Source organism: Rhinopithecus bieti, unplaced genomic scaffold (assembly GCF_001698545.2).
Source record: "Rhinopithecus bieti isolate Rb0 unplaced genomic scaffold, ASM169854v2 scaffold_15113, whole genome shotgun sequence".
In the NCBI taxonomy this organism is placed as follows: Eukaryota; Metazoa; Chordata; class Mammalia; order Primates; family Cercopithecidae; genus Rhinopithecus; species Rhinopithecus bieti.
The window spans coordinates 122,486-140,914 of NW_016808703.1; the positions used below are offsets into that span (position 1 = coordinate 122,486).

General features: G+C 39.6%; 1 protein-coding gene across 1 annotated transcript in view; it reads right to left on the reverse strand.

Annotated features, from left to right (window-relative positions):
* Positions 1-18,062, reverse strand: part of GALNT5 (polypeptide N-acetylgalactosaminyltransferase 5) — a 60,730-nt gene extending 42,668 nt beyond the window's left edge. The window contains exon 1 of the mRNA XM_017887046.1: positions 16,083-18,062. Within this exon, the coding sequence (XP_017742535.1) occupies positions 16,083-17,536 (1,454 nt within the window). The 5' untranslated portion in view covers positions 17,537-18,062. The remainder of the gene's footprint in view (positions 1-16,082) is intronic.
* Positions 18,063-18,429: the final 367 nt, after the last annotated feature.

Sequence of the window (18,429 nt, forward strand, 5' to 3'; positions counted from 1 at the left end):
TTTAGACCAATATCCCTGATGAACATCGATGCAAAAATCCTCAATAAAATACTGGCAAACCAGAATCCAGCAGCACATCAAAAAGCTTATCCACCATGATCAAGTCAGCTTCACCCCTGGGATGCAAGGCTGGTTCAACATACACAAATAAATAAACGTAATCCATCATATAAACAGAACCAAAGACAAAAACCACCTGATTATCTCAATAGATGCAGAAAAGGCCTTCAACAAAATTCAGCAGCCCTTCATGCTAAAATCTCTTAATAAACTAGGTATTGATGGAACGTATCTCAAAATAATAAGAGTTATTTATGACAAACCCACAGCCAATATCATACTGAATTGGTAAAAACTGGAATCATTCCCTTTGAAAACTGGCACAAGACAAGGATGCTGTCTCTCACCATTACTATTCAACATAGTGTTGGAAATTCTGGCCAACACTTCCAATTGTGTTGGAAATCAGGCAAGAGAAAGAAATAAAGGGTATTCAATTAGGAAAAGAGGAAGTCAAATTGTCCCTGTTTGCAGATGACATGATTGTATATTTAGAAAACCCCCTCACCTCAGCCCAAAATCTCCTTAAGCTTATCAGCAACTTCAGCAAAGTCTCAGGATACAAAATCAATGTGCAGAAATTACAAGCATTCTTATACATGAATAACAGAGAACCAAATTCCTATACAGGAATAACAGAGAGCCAAATCATGAGTGAACTCCCATTCACAATTGCTACAAAGAGAATAAAATACCTAGGAATCCAACTTACAAGGGATGTGGAGGACCTCTTCAAGGAGAAATACAAACCACTGCTCAATGAAATAAAAGAGGACACAAATAAATGCAAGAACATTTCATGCTCATGGATAGGAAGGATCAAAATAGTGAAAATGGCCATACTGCCCAAGGTAATTTATAGATTCAATGCCATCCCCATCAAGCAACCTATGACTTTCTTCACAGAATTGGAAAAAACTCCTTTAAAGTCCATATGGAACCAAAAAAGAGCCCACATTGCCAAGACACTCCTAAGCAAAAAGAATAAAGCTAGAGGCATTACGCTACCTCTCTTCAAACTATACAACAAGGCCACAGTAACTGAAACAGCATGGAACTGGTACCAAAACAGATACATAGACCAATGGAAAAGAACAGAGGCCTCAGGAATAACACCATACGTCTACAACCATCTGATCTTCAACAAACCTGACAAAAACAAGAAATGGGGAAAGAATTCCCTATTTAATAAATGGTGCTGGGAAAACTGGCGAGCCATATGTAGAAAGCTGAAACTGGATCCCTTCCTTACACCTTATACAAAATTAATTCAAGATGGATTAAAGACTTACATGTTAGACCTAAAACCATAAAACCCTTAGAAGAAAACCTAGGCAATACCATTCAGGACATAGGCATGGGCAAGGACTTAATGACTAAAACACAAAAGCAATGGCAACAAAGTCAAAATAGACAAACAGGATATAATTAAACTAAAGAGCTTCTGCCTGGCAAAAGAAACTACCATCAGAGTGAACAGGCAACCTACAGAATGGGAGAAAATTTTTGCAATCTACCCGTCTGACACAGGGCTAATATCCAGAATCTTCAAATAACTCAAACAAACTTACAAGAAAAAAAAACAACCCCATCAAAAAGTGGACAAAGGATATGAACAGACATTTCTCCAAGGAAGTTGTTTATGCAGCCAACAGACACATGAAAAAATATTCATCATCACTGGTCATCAGAGAAATGCAAATCAAAACCACAAGAGATACCATCTCACGCCAGTTAGAATGATGATCATTAAAAAGTCAGGAAACAACAGATGCTGGAGAGGATGTGGACAAATAGGAACGCTTTTACATTGTTGGTGGGAGTGTAAATTAGTTCAACCAGTGTGGAAGACAGTGTGGCAAGTCCTCAAGGATCTAGAACTAGAAATACCATTTGACCCAGCGATCCCATTACCAGCTATATACCCAAAGGATTATAAATCATGCTACTATAAAGACACATGCACATGTATGTTTATTGTGGCACTATTAACGATAGTAAAGACTTGGAACCAACCCAAATGTCCATCAATGATAGACTGGATTAAGAAAATGTGGCACATATACACCATGGAATACTATGCAGTCTTAAAAAAAGGATGAGTTCATGTCCTTTGCAGGGACATGGATGAAGCTGGAAACCATCATTCTCAGCAAACTATCGCAAGGACAAAAATCCAAACACCACATCTTCTCATTCATAGGTAGGAATTGAACAATGAGAACACTTGGACACAGGGCGGGGAACACACACTGCGGCCTGTTGTGGGGTGGGGGGCTGGAGTAGGGATAGCATTAGGAGAAACACCTAATGTAAATGACGAGTTGAGGGGTGCAGCAAACCAACATAAACCTGCACATTGGACACATGTACCCTACAACTTAAAGTACAAAAAAAAATTACAAAAAATTACCCGGGAATGGTGGCAGGCACCTGTAATCCCAGCTACCTGGGAGGCTAAGGCAGGAGAATTGCTTGAAGCCGGGGGGCAGAGGGTGCAGTGAGCTGAGATCGTGCCATTGCACTCCAGCCTTGGCAACAAGAGTGAAATTCTGTCTCAAAAACAAAAACAAAACAAACAAACAAACAGCAAGAAATATGATGTTTTCAAATAAAAATTTAAAATGGTTTCTCTACCCCTCAACAAAAGGTAGATTTATTTTGAATTTACAGAATTGCTAGTCATGCTGTTTTTTTTCCCCCCTAAATTTGAAGCTTCTTTGTAGTTTTAGGAATTTGCACATTGTAGTCCATGAAAGTGTTAATTGGTGGTACCAAATTATGAACTATTGTATTGAAACTCAATTTTAGAAAAGAAAGATAATTAGAAAAAAAAGAAGAAAGAATATAAATTGAGGAGCTTCCAAGAAGTACATAAAAAATTGGTCTATTTGGTTGCATGATTACCAACAATTCCAACAATTAAAGGACAATTTTGGAACTGGACAAACTTTAAACTCTGAAATGTTTTCATAAGGCAAAAGAGGAAACATCTCCAAAATAAGATTCTAATTCTCAGAATCTCTTGTGGTGAACATTAAAGACCATAGTGATGAGACTAAAGTTTCCCAACGAGAGATTGGTGGGGCGAGAGCACAATGAACTACAAAGTAAAAGGTAAATGAACAATGAAACACCATCTCATACCACTTAGAATAGCAGTTGTTAAAAAGTCAGAAAACAATGGTTGCTGGCAAGGCTATGAAGAAAAGAGAATGTTTATACACTTCCATACTGTTGGTAGGAATGTAGTTCCTACCAATTACTTTATGCACTGTACAAGGCAGTTTGGAGATACCTCAAAGAAGTTAACATAGAACTACCATTTGAGCAAGCAATCTAATTACTAGGTATATATCCAAATGAAAAAAGTCGTTCTACCAAAACAATTCAGCACTATTCACAATAGCAAAGACATGCAATCAACCTAAGTGCCCCTCAATGGTGGATTGGATAAAGAAAATATGATACATATATACCATGGAATCCTATGAAGCCATAAAAAAGAATAAAATCATTTCCTTAGCAGCAATATGAATGCAGCTGGAGGACATTATCCTTAGCAAATTAACAGAGGACTAGAAAACCAAATATCATATGTTCTCACTTGTAAGTGGGAGCTAAGCATTGGGTACTCATAGACATAAAGATGGCAACGATAGGCACTGGGGACTACTAGAGAGGGTAAGGAAGGAGGGGCAAAGGTTGAAAAACTGATTGTTGGGTACTATGCTCAGTACCTGGGTGACAGAATCATTTGTAATCCTAAACCTCAGCAGAATGCAATATACCCATGTAACAAACCTGCACATGCACTCCCTGAATCTAAAATGTTGAAATTATTTAAAAAAGGAGTAAAACGTAAATGAGGGAAAGGATAGTATTTTACAGACAATTTTGGGAGAAAACCTAGAAAAGAAAGAAATAGGAGGGTAGATAGGTGGGATACAAGGAAAATTTGTCATCCCTGTCCTCCCTTCCTCTCTTGAGTAGAAATGGACAGAATCATTTTTATGAGCATCAGAGAAGGTACAGATTGAACTAAGAGTTGAAAAAAATATCAGTAATTGATAGGATTATCAATGAAGCAAGGTCTCCTTATGTTAACCCACCTTACAGTGGCAGTTGATGCAATTAACAAGTCTAGCTTCTTTTGGTCACTCTCCATTTTTAAATTTTTTGTCCCATAAGACACTATGCTCTCCTAGTTTTCACCCATCACTCACTGGCTTTTCACCTTCAGTTTCCTTCTCAGCTTTCCTTTCCTCTTAAGAAACACAAGATTCTCAGAGCTGGGTCTGGGGCTTTGTTTTCTTCTATGTATGATATGACTGTATGAGCCCATCGTGCCCACAGTTTTAAGTGTGATAATATCTTCCTAGTTTATATCCAGGTCAGCTTTCCCATCAGAATTGCAGACTTACCTTACATCCAAACAACTTTTGAACATCTCCTCTGCATGTCTCACAGGCATCTCACTCATAATGTGTCTGAAATAGAAACCTTGACTTCACCCCACTCAACCCAACTAGCTCCTTTGCATTTCCCTCATAATGGCATCACCGTCCACCTTGCTTCAGAAATATGGATTCTCGTCTAGAATTCAACCTCTTCCTGACCATAAATATAATCAATCCATCAACTTCTATTCTGTGTATTGCCAACAAATATCTCAACTCTAACATCTTTATACCTCCACAGTTGCCTCCCTTGGCTCTTGAGCATCCATTCCCTTTCTCCAGGATTATTGCTGGAGTCCCGTAATGGGACACTACTTCCACGGTTCGTCAGATCAACACCACTCTCCTGTCTAAAATCCTCAGTCAATTTCTATGGGACAAAGTGAAAAGGAAAAAAAAAAAAATTCCACGTTCTTTAGTTTATAGGACCCCTGCTCACCTTTCCAACTGCCTGTCATTCCACTTTCCCTTCACACACTCCACCTTGGCCTTCTTTCAGTTCCTTGAAGAATGCTCCAGCTTTTGTTATTTGCTTAACTTCTAGCATTTTTGCTACCCTTCCCATATCTTCGTGGCTGGCTGCTTCTGTTCATTTAGTTCCTATATTAAATATTCCCTTCACAGAGATGCCGTCTCTGACTACCCTCTCAAAATTTAGGTATTCTTTTATTATTCCCTATTGCAGTCACTTGTGTTTCTGTCATAGCATTCATTTATCAATCTTATTTCCTTATCTTCTGCATCCAAAATTTTCTGAGGGCGGGACAAATCTGCCTTGCTTACTGCAGTACCACAAGCTTCCAGCACAATTACACAATAAATATTTGATAAGTATGTATTGAATGCATGAATGGATGGATGGAGATGAGATGGAGCTTAAATTTAAAGCAAAATAGTGGAAGAAATATTTCCCTTTGAGATAGAAAGTACAAAAAGGGGGTAATGTATACAAATATATTTATGCACATGGGATGAGAAGTAGAAAATAGTCGTAGCTCATACTGGAGGAAAGGTTATCTGTTAATGTAATAAGCTAGGGGCTTGAGGAGAATGGGGAATATTTTGGACAGATACTATGGGCAATGGGAGAGAATACTAGCCAGCTAGCTAGGATTTCAGATGGGCAGTGAGCGCTTTTCTGAAACTGGAAATACCAAAATTTTATGAAATTTCAATATATGATTTGCTCCACCAGTGCCTGCCAGCCTGAGTGTAAGAAGAGATAAAGCAAATTGCTGGATTAATATGAGTCTAAGGGACATCAAAGCACATGAGGTAGAAAGAGAATGGGTAGTGAGGTTTGAGGGAACTGGTGTAAGGTGGTTGAATATTCCAGGATGAGCTCTGAGTCAGGGAAAGAGGAAGTAAAGCTAAGAGAAGTATAATAGCCTGAGTGAAAGGGAGGGTACAGAAGAAAACAGCTACGGCCTATGACTTCCTCATCTCTAATTTTAGAATATAAATTAATGAGAAATGCACATTTCACACTTAAAGCTTTTTAACGGTATTTGGTGCTGAAAAAAAATCTAATCAATTCTAAATAGAAAGGGTCAATTACACAAATTCTGCATAAATCAACAAGCCCAGCTGTGAAGTCCTGAGAGTTGCTTTATGGTTAAAATTTGGTTGATCTTAGAAACATCCAGTGACAAAAGGAATTGTATGAGAAGGAGTTAACTAAGCAGGCTCATGCAAATGACTCTTCCTATATTTTAAATTAGTAGAGTTTTTGTCTTTTTTAGAAGGAAGTTCTAAAAAGTGCTAGACAGTCTGAAATTGGAGGTAAGAAAAACTCTCAGAAATTTGAGAGATTTGGGGAAGGCACCTGTAATCACCAATATCTAATCCTCCATTCCCCCAATGTGTCATGGTGCCTTAATTTCACCATTTGTACCCTACATGAGTAGATCATGAGGGACTGCACTAGATGCTAATATCCCAACAAATAAGTATCACCTCTGCTAATTGTTGACAAATATATATCTTAGATGTGTTTAAAGAATTACAATGAAGAAAATTCTGTGGAAGATTATATGGTACAGATCATATTAGTGCCTGGTAAAAGCAGTATTATAGGATGCCAAAGAGGGACCCAGAAAGAGATGCCAGAGATTTCCAATACAAAGTTTCAGGGTGTGCCTTGTTTTGGGGTCACTGACATGTCAAGGCACTCTAACATTTACAGAGGCCTGTTCTCCTGCATTACTAAACAGATTAAACATGTTTCCGGGCATCTAGAAAAACTAGTGTGCTTGTTTCATTCAAAGGAACAGTGGGAAACCCCAGCAAAGATTTCAGCATTTTAAACTCTTACTCCAGTCTTTTATACTGGAAGAAAGGTTACTTGCTATTGTAATAGGGTAGGGGCTTGAGGAGAATGGAGAATATTCTGGACAGACACTACGTCATCTAGTTGGCATAGGTTGTAAAAACCATTTCAAGTTATCCTACACCAACTTAATTCAAGCAAGTTTCCTTTATTCCAATTTTCCCTTAATTTCTGCCTATATCGTGGGAGGAGGAATTGCTGCTAAAGTTTAATTTGATTGCCAGATATTTCTAGGTTTGTAACTTTTTTGAGGCTAGGAAATCACATTTATATTCTATATGCCTATTTATTAAACAGATTAGGTATTTAGAGTCTACTGGTCCCATGCTATACTTAAAAATTAATCTGTTTTATCTGAGGAGAATCTGTGCTTAGATTACTGTAGCCAATCCAAGTTCTAAAAACAAATGGGCCTCTAATGTGGGGAGTTTCACTATCCTACACTTAGCTGACATACTACTGTGGTGGACAGAAAGACCCTGGACTTGAGAAAGATGACGAGGGACTAAGTTTTCTGTTCATTCTAGCATTTATTGGCCCTATGGCCATGGGCAAGTGAGTTAGGCTCCTAGAACCTTAGTTTCCTCACTTTCAGGATGAAGATTACAATGCCTTCATCACAGAACGGTGATGAAGATTTGATGAGATAATGGATGTAAAAATATTTTGTAATATTTGTATGCTGAAAAACTCAGGTGAGAACCTACGATTACCCATAATGCAAATACACACATTTTGACGGAGCACACTGCCCTTTTCTGAGGCAGTCCTTTAATCTGAATCTGTCAAGTGCTCAATCATTTATCGAGAGACCCAGAAAGTGATGCATCCCACCCTCCTGGCTTCTGTGTGCTGAATGCTGAGCCACTAACCTGATTTGAATGTAGCCTATCAAAGAGAGAAGGTTTTAAATCCTAAGATTGAGAGAATGATAACATTCTCTCATTTCTATGAATTTTTCATTTTATTCCGAGACAGTCAAGATGTACTATGTGGGTCAAGTCTCAGGCTTCACAGGTTTGAACAGAAGGTCAAGCAGAATATTTTCTTAACTTCTATTTGCAATTCAACTACTGCCTTGATGTGAGCCTTCAGGGGCCTTCACTCCCCAAGCGCTGGTATCTCAGGAACATCAGGAGGAGAACTGAGCACACAGCTGAAGAGCTCTGCCTGGAATTGTATTATTTTCTCCCAGACCTTAGAACTGTTGGGGCCGCTTGCCCTCTCACTGATAAGATGGTACAGCGACATAAAAATTGTACTTTCACGTTTTGTTCTTTCTAGGGTAGACTATCCGTGACATTCAGTCAAAATCACCTGGCTACTGACTCAGAAAATTTAAGTCACACTCATCACTTCTACTCCAAAGTTCTCAGCCAACTGCGGCCATGGTTGCTGTGGTAAATGTAGAGTCATCAAAGTGACAGGACTCAGGCTTAGAAATATAAGCCACCAGCATCAACATTCACCACTTCAACAATAGTCTATTTTGAGCAGGAAGCTGTCACAGTGAAATTGGGATGGCAGGGAAAAGAGGAGGAGGTGGTGTGATGTGACAGAAATAGTACTAGGTGGGGATGTTCTGTCTTTCCTGCTGTGTATGACCTTGGGCAAGTCATTTTTCTCCTGGAACCTTCTCTGTAACATAAAGGACTAGATTAGATAACTTTCAAATCTTCACCTAGTATTAACATTCTGTGGTTTTCTATGCAACTTTAGCATTTACCTGTAAGTGCTTTCCTTTGGGTCATAAGACCCCCAAGAAAAGGCAAATTAAATTGTTATTTCTATGGTTTTAAATCCCTTAACGATTTCCCACTGGCCCTTAGAAGAGCCTGAACAAGGTCCTGAGTGATCTGGACTCTACTCTAATTTATATCCTCATTGCTCTCCTGCAACCCATGTCAGATTTCCTCGGTTTCTCAATGGATCATCCTTTTTACTGTTTTCTCCATTTCTCTGACTCTCTACTCTTTCAGGTTGCAGCTCAAACATTTCTGTCTCTCCCAGTTCAGGTTTAGCCTTTTATCTCCTTTTTCCCAATAGTCCCCTGTGTTTCTGCATCACATTTTGCTGTACATGCCTTGAAGTCTATGACCATGCTCTGATGCCATACTGTGCAGTAGCAGTCCTGAGAGATTTGTTCACTGCAGGGCTGTGTTATGGCCTAGTTTTAAAGAATCACCTTTGCTTAGTTCTGTATAGGAAATGGTTTTCTATATTTTTTTTCTCTGATGAGGTACATGTCATGCAAACTTAACTCCCCTCATGCATCTCTTACCCATGTACAAGGAAGAGAGGTGTTTTAATTTCTGCCAAAGTCATATGACTATAAGGAAACAAAGGAAGGAGGAGCTGTCACCTGTGGAAAGAATTAAAAATTGGGAAATTTTCTTTTGAATCCTAAATTTGCTATTAGCTTGCTGGGACAGTGGATAAATCATTTATTCTTTTACAGTCTCACCCTTCTGAACTGTAAAACATATGAAAGTTAATATCTCATAGCGTTACTATGAGGATTGCTTAGAATACACACACATATGCAAACGTAAGTCTACATGCATACATATATGCATACACACACATCACTGACTGAAACAAAACTAAGCAATTCTTTTGTGTGTGAAGCTGAGCAGTGGAGGGATTCCCCTTTATGCACAGGGCCTTGGCAAGTCAAGGAGAGGTGCAGGTGATGACGGTCACTACATGGGGAGAGTTGCTGGGGGTGGAGAGGGAACCAGACTGGTGCAGTGGAATTATTACTGAGTGAGGAAGAATCAGAAAACTAGAGGTTGGGTCCCAACATTGGCACTTGTGAGCTGTGAGGCCTTGGGCAAGTTACATTACCATTTGCTCTCTTTCCCCCTCTTATCTGTTAATAAAGAGATGAAACACGTTGCTAATCTGGCATGGCCACAAGGATCAGATGAAATAATATGCCTGAAGGATGAAAGGCCTCAACTGCCCGGCATGGTGCACCGCTCCTGATTGATAGGCAATGAGCAAATATCATGTGCAATGAAATGAACTGCCACTGTCTGAAATATCTGCTATTACCTGAAACCTCAGCTTCCTCTGTAAATCTCAGTTTTTCTATAGATAAAGCCGGGATGATGATAGTATCTGCCTTGAGGAATTGTTTTAAGGATTAAATGAGAAGGCAAGTTGTGAAGACCTTTGTAAACACTGTTTCTTCACATTGCTGCTTCTCACACTTGTCCATATTATCAACATTTTAGAAGCAAGGCCAATTGAGAAGGTACGTGAGTTTGGTATGATATAGCTGTTTTTCCAGGAGACTCTAAAAAGCTCCTTTCATTTCGAAAGCAAACAGCAAAATACAGCTTCTAAACATTGCTATTTTCTCTGAATTTTCTGAACCTTGAGCAAAAAAGTTGTTTCTCTCTTGTGAAGCTCTGTTCTGATTGGATCAGCCAGAAAAGCCCAATAGGAAGTTATTTTCAGGGCCAAGAGTACCAGGGCAATATTACAGCAAAAGTTTGATATATTATGCTGATGGTTAAATTGGGCCTTGTGTTCAGTATATGAAAAAGTATACTTCTTTCAAATTCCTCCATTTATTAACTACTCTCTCCCAGGAGTGTTTCTAGGACTTTCACAGTATTTAGGAGGAAAAGTCAGGAATTTGCTGTAACATTTCTCAGTTTTATATTCATTAGGCACCGTTTAGCTGTTTTCTTCTCTTTGAACTAGAGGCAGAATTGTGCTTTCCATTCTTCTCTGATCTTTGTTGTCTTTGTTACTCCCTTTGTTATAAGGAGAGTGGGATAAAGAAAAGTATTCAAAGGCCCAGTTCATTGTCCCTTGGCCATATTTCACCTTCATTATGTTACAGTCTAGTCTGAACCTTTTAACAAGTTTTCCTTTTTATTTCCTGATCTCCTACATGACTTTTGAGTGAAATAGAGCACTGTGCCCTAACACACAAACACATGCATATCTTCACAAATGCACGCACGTGCCCACAAAAATGAACACATACACACTATTCAAAAGGTACCACTGCATTGCTTTTACCCATAGAGGTGAAAGCAGGAAGTAAATCCTTTTGAATTCATCTTGTGAGGTTTTTTTTTTTTCCTGCCTCCAATTAGTTTCTCAAGGAGATCTCATAGCTTCTCCAATGAATTTTAATTAATATTCTCCAATCGCTATTAGTCACAAAAGTATGGTTCATTTCATCAATTAAGATTTGTATCCCATGTAAAATTAAAATTTAAATTTAATTTAACTTTAAAGTTTCTTTTTTCCTCTCAGCCTGATAAACTTAGAAGCTCAAAGTTTGGGAGGATACCTGATCACTTTATTTTCTCTCTTCTGTATCCTCCTGCTCCTCCCCTTCCTCCTACGGTAACTCATCAGTTATAGTTTCTAACCCTACTAGGATCAAAATTAGGGTTCCAGAAAGTTTTTCTTTCCCCTCAGTAATGTAGATTGGTTTGTGGCAAATGCATGGTGCTATCTTTTGCTTTTCAAATGGGCCAAAAAAAACTTTCTTTAGCTGTGTAGGAAGGAATCAAATTATTGGTTGACAGTCCTGGCTCTGGGCTAAGAGAATAAAGACCCATTTTAATTGCTTTATTGAGGGGCTTGCCAGAGTTTTGTAGGGAAAGCAAAGCATTAAATTAAGCAATTGAGTAACATTATGAGGACACAGCAGTGGCAGACAAGCACGCCAGAATTCTTATTGTACTTTAAAAACTGAATGCTGGCAGCAAAAATTCCTTTGAGTCATTTTCTCTAAATTCAGATTCAGGAAGTGCACTCTTAAAATAAGTTCATTTTTGGAGTTCCATCTTAACTATAGCTTCAGGCCAAAAGACAGACTTCTTCAAGTAGAATTGCCCTGCACAGGATCACATTTTAGCAAAACCTGTGTTTACATATGTATGTGCATGTGTGGTGTGTATGTATGAGTATGTGCGTTGATTGTTACTGACAGAAACAAACTTCAATAATTAGGAGCAAGAACTGAAAGGATTAGCTTTTAATTAAAAAAAGATTAAATATGGAACTTTAACTGTCAAAAAAGCATTTTATTTCAAGCAAATTTCATAGGCAAAATTTCTAGGCAATAATGAAGTTGTATTTTACATGCTGACATAAAACATTCTTGTAAATAAAATAGGCTTTCCTCTCTTGAAAGCCAAAACATTAAAATTAAGAACAAAACAATAACAAAATATAAAATAAGGAATAAACACAAATTAATGAATAGATCATAGTTTTAAACAGAATGTATTTGCCTTAAATCAGATTTTAATATATTCCATATATTCATAATGAAAATTAAGAAGTCATTAATAATTTATAAATAGACTTGTTGCAGGTTTCATTTGAATTACTACCTTTTGATTATTTTAAGGTAGTATCAGTGTTCAAAATCATTTCAGAGAAACAAATTCAGAGAAACAAATTTTAAATTCATACTGTGTAAACCTGTTGCTTCTGAATGCACAGCACTGTGATCAGTGCTAAAGGAGTACGAAATAAAGCTAAAGACACAGTTTCCTTCAGAAGCTTATAATTTCACTAAGGAGACAAAACAGACGCAGTAAAGAGTGTTTCAGTAACTAGGATGCCTGTGTACACTAAGAATAATTGCAATTTAGAGGTCACAGCCACCTCATGGTCCAGGTGGAGGGAAGCCACAGTTGAATTTTGAGTAATGTTGGATTAGAATGTGTGCAAGAGAATGGTGAGGATGGAGGGAGGCTGTGGGAAGGGACCAGTGAATGAAAACCTCAGTGGATGGTTACAACCATAATGGGTGGAGAAGAGCAGAGATTAGCTTTTCTCACGCTGAGGGCCCAGCTTGGAGAAAATGTCATGTGCGGGGTGCTATTGCTATACCACAAAGGGGAGAAACATGGGCAGACAGAAAAGGACAGTGTGAGTAACCCTGAGAACAGAAAGGGGTTCTTGTACTTTAGAAAAGAGGTGTGAAATTGCATCTTAACATTTTAGCAGTGGTCCTTTGGGACTCAAGAGAAAAAGGAGGAAAGAGCAGGTTTGGAAAAGAGAATCTGATTTTAGAACTAGAGTAAGAGAAGTTGTCCTGGAAATCCCTGCCTGTCTCCTCTGCTTTTGTTGTTGTCGTTGTTTTCTGCGACAAGGTCTTATTCTGTCACCTAGGCTATTGTGCAGTGGCACAATCTTGGTTCACTGCAACCTCGACCTCTCAGGCTCAAGTGATCCTCCCTCCTCAGCCTCCTGAGTGGCTGAGACTACAGGCATGCACCACCACCCTTGGGTAATTTTTAAATTTTTTGTAGTGATGAGGTCTCACTATATTGCCCAGGCTGATCTCAAACTCCTGGGCTCAAGGAATTCTCCAATCGTGGCCTCCCAAAGTGCTGAGATTACAGGTGTGAGCCACCATGCCTGTCCTCTACTTCTTAATGGTAACCTCACCCTAGCACATCAGCTAATTCATCTTTAAATGATGTTAACTACTGACTAGTTATTATCTTCACTGGGGGAAGTTGAATTTAAATGATTATACCAAATCTGTGTGTGTGTTTTTTGTTGTTGTTGTTTTTTACATTTTTTGGTGTGTTCTGTATTCAATGAGCAGTAGTGATATGCCAGTTATGTGTTAATTCATCTATAACGGTGGATTTTGGGGAAATGAATAGGTCAATAAGGAAGATATTCTCCAAAACTCTCAAAATTTAAAGGTTGCAGTAGGATGCTACTTCAGCTAATTTTAAGGTAGCCCTCTTGTGTTCTTATAGTTGTTTCTCTCTCTCTTTCACACACACATACTCATTTTCTTATTCTGTTTTATGACAATTTCCCCTTATGCTGACTTTGAAAACTTATTATCTTAAAAAATCTTGTTGCGTGCGTTCCTGTAAGCAGCTACCTCAAACACATTTTGAGCAAGGCTGAAAATAAATAAATCCAAAGTGAAAAAAGAAAAAAAAAAAAAACACTCCAAATCTTGCCAGCCTGATGAATCAAATGTTTTTTGATCGTATTTTCTTTAACCGTTATCTGCATGAATACATAATTTACACATATTTATAGTCAGGGTGTTTGGATAAAAGAACAAAAAATGATTTATCCTCTTTCAAAGAAGAGGGCTACAAAAGGACTGAAAAATACTTTGGGAGGCCCCAGGTCCAGGATCCCTGGTGGTAGACTCCTGAGTGGAGCGTAGCATCCGCCAGGCAGCTTGAGAACACGCCTATATTTAGCCAAGGTGGGTTATGTGATAAGAGGGAGGAGGCCTGGCCACATGCTCTCTGACTCATCCTTTCAAGCACACGTGTCAGTTTTTCCTACAGTTGGGACAACCTCCTTCAGAAGACAGAGGACAGAGCCTGACTGTAACTTTTCTGGGCTGCAATGCTCACCTTCTACAGACCAAAGTATAGAAACTAGAAAGCACTGGGAGCCACTGAGCCTTCAGTGAGCCACACTGGTGATAACATTGTTATTACTTGCTTTGGGCACCCCCACCCCGCCCCATATGTGCCTTTTCTCTGGTCTGGAACTGGAGCTTGTGCTTCTGTGCAGTGTCTAATTCCTCCCCAGACTCCCTAGCAGCCTGCTGGGTCAATAAGGGCATGTTAAAATGAAACTGCTTTAACAGCTACTTCATTTCCCTGCACTTTCTGTTCACAGCTAGCATGTGTAATCCTGTGATACACAGGACTTTAGATTACAGCTGGGCCAACATAATTTTTAGGATCCTTTTTGAGGGGTGATTGGTAAGAGATGGAGAAGAATGCAGAATAATTTTGAGCATGAATTTTAATCATTTATCTACAATGACTAGCTTTGTGACCACAGGCAATCTAGCATCCCAAGGCCTCAGTTTCCTCATCTTTGAGTATGTCTGTGTCCTCCTCAAGGCTGTGTTTATCACCAGGGTGAGAAGTGCGAATGGCACAGTGCTTGACCTAAGCAGTGCATGGCTGATAGCCATTTGCTGATGGCTAAGAGATGGAAAATGACCTGGTTGTAGCCGACGTCACAATGAAGAGACTCTTCTTTCTAATATGGATAAAGCTTCCCCTGTATCTGTCTTCCTCCTAGTAACACTGACTAAAATGTAATGCTGATTACCTAGATCACAAAGAAGAATTTTCTACAGAAGCCACAAGGCCATTGTTTACATGCCACGTGTGCTAAGTCTCAATCTTGACATTCCCCAATCCAACTTCCTGGCAAATATTGTTTGACTCAGGGAACTGAGTTAACAGATATTGAAATACGGCTATTGAGTACCTTCACTTATCAGTGGGCCAAGAAAAAAAATGCCAGGAACCTAATTATATTTGAATCAGATTAAGTATCTATGCTTTGATCTACGTCTGGTGATATAGGAATTTAACTTTTTGAAGGACTGGTTCCTGAAGGTCCACTGGGCAGCTTTAGAACTGAATTACTTTGAGAAAGTGTTGTAACTTCTGAGCACCCTTGCCAGCTTGTTAATTTGAACCATAATGCCAGCCTCCTCCTTTCCAGGGCTCATATGGAGTTCATCTATGTGTATGCAGGCTCTTTGTAAATAGTGAATGTCTACAAATAGAAGTGATTATTATCATGCTTTTTATACCTCCTGTAGGTGTTTGCTGGTATGGACTGATTGACTTTTTCCAACATTATTATTCCTATGTAACTGATCTCCTGAAATGTCTACCATCTTCATCTATAAAAGACATTAAATTTTAGGGAGTAAAGTCACTTCTTCTCTTGCTATCCTGGTTATCATTACTCATGATTAGGCAGAATTCTGCTGGCTGAGATATGATTCCAGGGAGGCCTAGAAGAGTCCTTCTGTGTGCTTCTTTCTCAAATATATTCCTGACAAACTTGCTAATAATGAAAAGCTCCAAAATTGGGAATTCACTTCATTGTCACTATTCTAATGGAATTACACTTTAAGCTCTACCATTTATATATATGTTATTATGAACTGAGTTCATCTAATCATTTTAATAGGTTTTCAACAGAGAGAAGGAAATTGAACATGAGCTAATGGTGGGGACCAAAGTCTCAGAGAATGAGAACTCTGCAACTGCTGATATGAGAATTTTTCTCTGTGTAGTTGGTGAAATATTTGAATGATATCCAATGATTAATGTTTCTTTAATTCTCTAGGTGACCAAAAACCACACGGAATTATCTAGCAATAAATCCTCTCTTTATAAGAACCAAAGCACTTGGGGTTGAGGAAAGAGAAGATAAATAGGTCTTACCCAGCAGGTCTGGTGTCTTCAATGGCTCTATCCACTGGGATCAAATCGCTAAGGTAGACATTGAAGTTCCCTTCTTTCCATCTTCTTTCTGCCTCCTTCTCCTTTCCATGGGGGACAACTACAGGACGCCCAAACTGCCCTGGAGCTTTGGGGTCCCTTGGAGAAAACGTCACATCAATTCTTAACACCTGGTGCATTCCACTGTCTTCAGGTAAAAGGGCTTTTGTATGACTCTGGTTGTATTCTGTAGAGGGGGCTTTGGCAGCTATGTTGATTTTTGCTGGCTCTAGCCCTCCAGCTAAAGCATGGTTAGTTTGGGACAGTGGTACTCTATGTGGAGCAAGTGAAGAGAAAGACATTTCACTTCTATTCCTGGAAATGTGTTTACCTTGGCTTTTACCCAATACTTTAGGAAATATAGTTTTGGTTTTAGAATTGGAGACCTCCTTGGGGTCTGCCTTTTGCTCTTCTTCTTTGGTTATAACCACAACACGGCTTTCAGAGAAATTGAGTTTCTTCCCATGAACCCCTCTAGCTCCATCATCCTTTGACAAACTTCCCAAAGGTGTCTCATTAATAGATTGCTTCCTTAAGCGATTTGAATTGACAATGAACTTAAGAAAAGGAAGACTTGTATTGGCCTTGTGTTTATTTGCATTGACTTCTTTGCTCTGAGACTTAGTTTTGTTTAAGGACATGGCTTCCCCAGACTTCGGCTCTGCTGTGCTGGCAGGGTGTGCCCTCTCTTTTGCTACTGCCTGTGATCGCTTCTTTGGTCTGTCAGTACTAAGACTGATGGTCACATTCAAGTCCCTTTCAGCTGCTAGTTTTGATGTGTCACTGCTGTGACTGTGACTCTTCAGGGGCTCCTGTTTTAAACTGACACGTCCCATGTGTGCTGATATTTTGACTAATGGAGTTCCTTTTGCTGCTATGAATGAGGTTTTTGGAGCCCCCTGAGCTGTCATTTGCTTTGGTGTCCCCTGGTGAGAGGAGGCTTCAGGGTTGGTGCCTCTCCCTTCTGTCTTCTGCTTGTTAGGAGGCACAGGGAGGGTCTGCAGATGTGCAGGATGCCACAACGGTACAACCTTGCCCCTTCCCAGGGCATTCTGCATTTTTCTTTCCCTCTGGGTTTGGTCCAAGTCCACCTCAACCTTGAGCACACTCTTCTCAGTTTTTCTAAAGTTCTCTTTGCCCCGTGCCCCTTTCCCATGTCCCCTTAGGGGAGGTTTCATCTCTTTTATGCTGCTGTAAAAAATTTTCACTTGGTCTGGCTGAACTCTGAATCCTATCCGCTCCCTCCTCACAATGTCTTCCTTGATGACCCGAGTGTTGATCTCATTGAATGAGAGGCGGAGAGCTGCCATGTCAAAGAGCAGCCAGATGACAGAAGCTACAAAGATAAATGCCAAGACTCGCCCACTTCCTCGGAAAAACTTTCGGATCCTGTTCATGGTACAAAGCTTTCCCTAGCAGCCTGCCCTCCCTTAGCCTGCTTACCTTGAGTGGAGAGGGAGCTGAAGTAGCAGCAGCAGCAGCAGCAGCAGAGTTGCCAGAAAGTGACCCCCTCCCCTGAACACAGCAGGAAGCAGCAGTCCAAGGGGAAAGCTCAGCTCCTACCGCTTGTCAGTCTCTGCCTGCGTGGCATTTCATAGCAGAGCATCTGTGCCTGCTTGGCTGGCCCTAGCTAAGTTCTGGTAAACACTGGCCTTAGGTTACTCCAGGAAAAGTTGATTCCAGTCACCGAACAGTTCAACATATTACTTGTCTTGTCTCCGGGAGCCCATGTCCACCTTCCTACAAGCCCAAGAAAAGGTGGGGGCCAGATTGAGGCTGCTGTTTCTCTCCTCCCCGTTCTCCGTCTGCACGCTGTAACTCAACACCACTTCTCATAAGGAAAACATTTCATGCCATTACCCAGAAAACTTCATTCAGCTCTCACCTTCTGTGTTATGTGAGAGCGTGTGTGTTTTAAGGGCAATTAAAGAGAAAAAAAAGCTATCTAACTTGGAGGGCATGTGTTCCTGGTTTGTAACCCCACCTACCCCACTCCTGCTCATTAACCCTGTTGTACCCAGGTGCCAATGCTCTGCCTGAGGAATTTATCACTGAAGTTAATATTTCAGCTTTAAGACATAACAGCTTAAAGAAGGGGCCCAGTATATCCTCACTTCCAGAGATGTATATGTTTAGTTATTTAGACCATTCCTTCAGGGGGTTTCAATGTATTTCTTTATAAGCCAACTATTTTTTTTTTCACTAATCCATCTGTTTTTATTATTACATTCAATTAAGAATAAACTTAATTTGTCATATTGCTATAAAAGTTTCTGAACACTTTGTTATG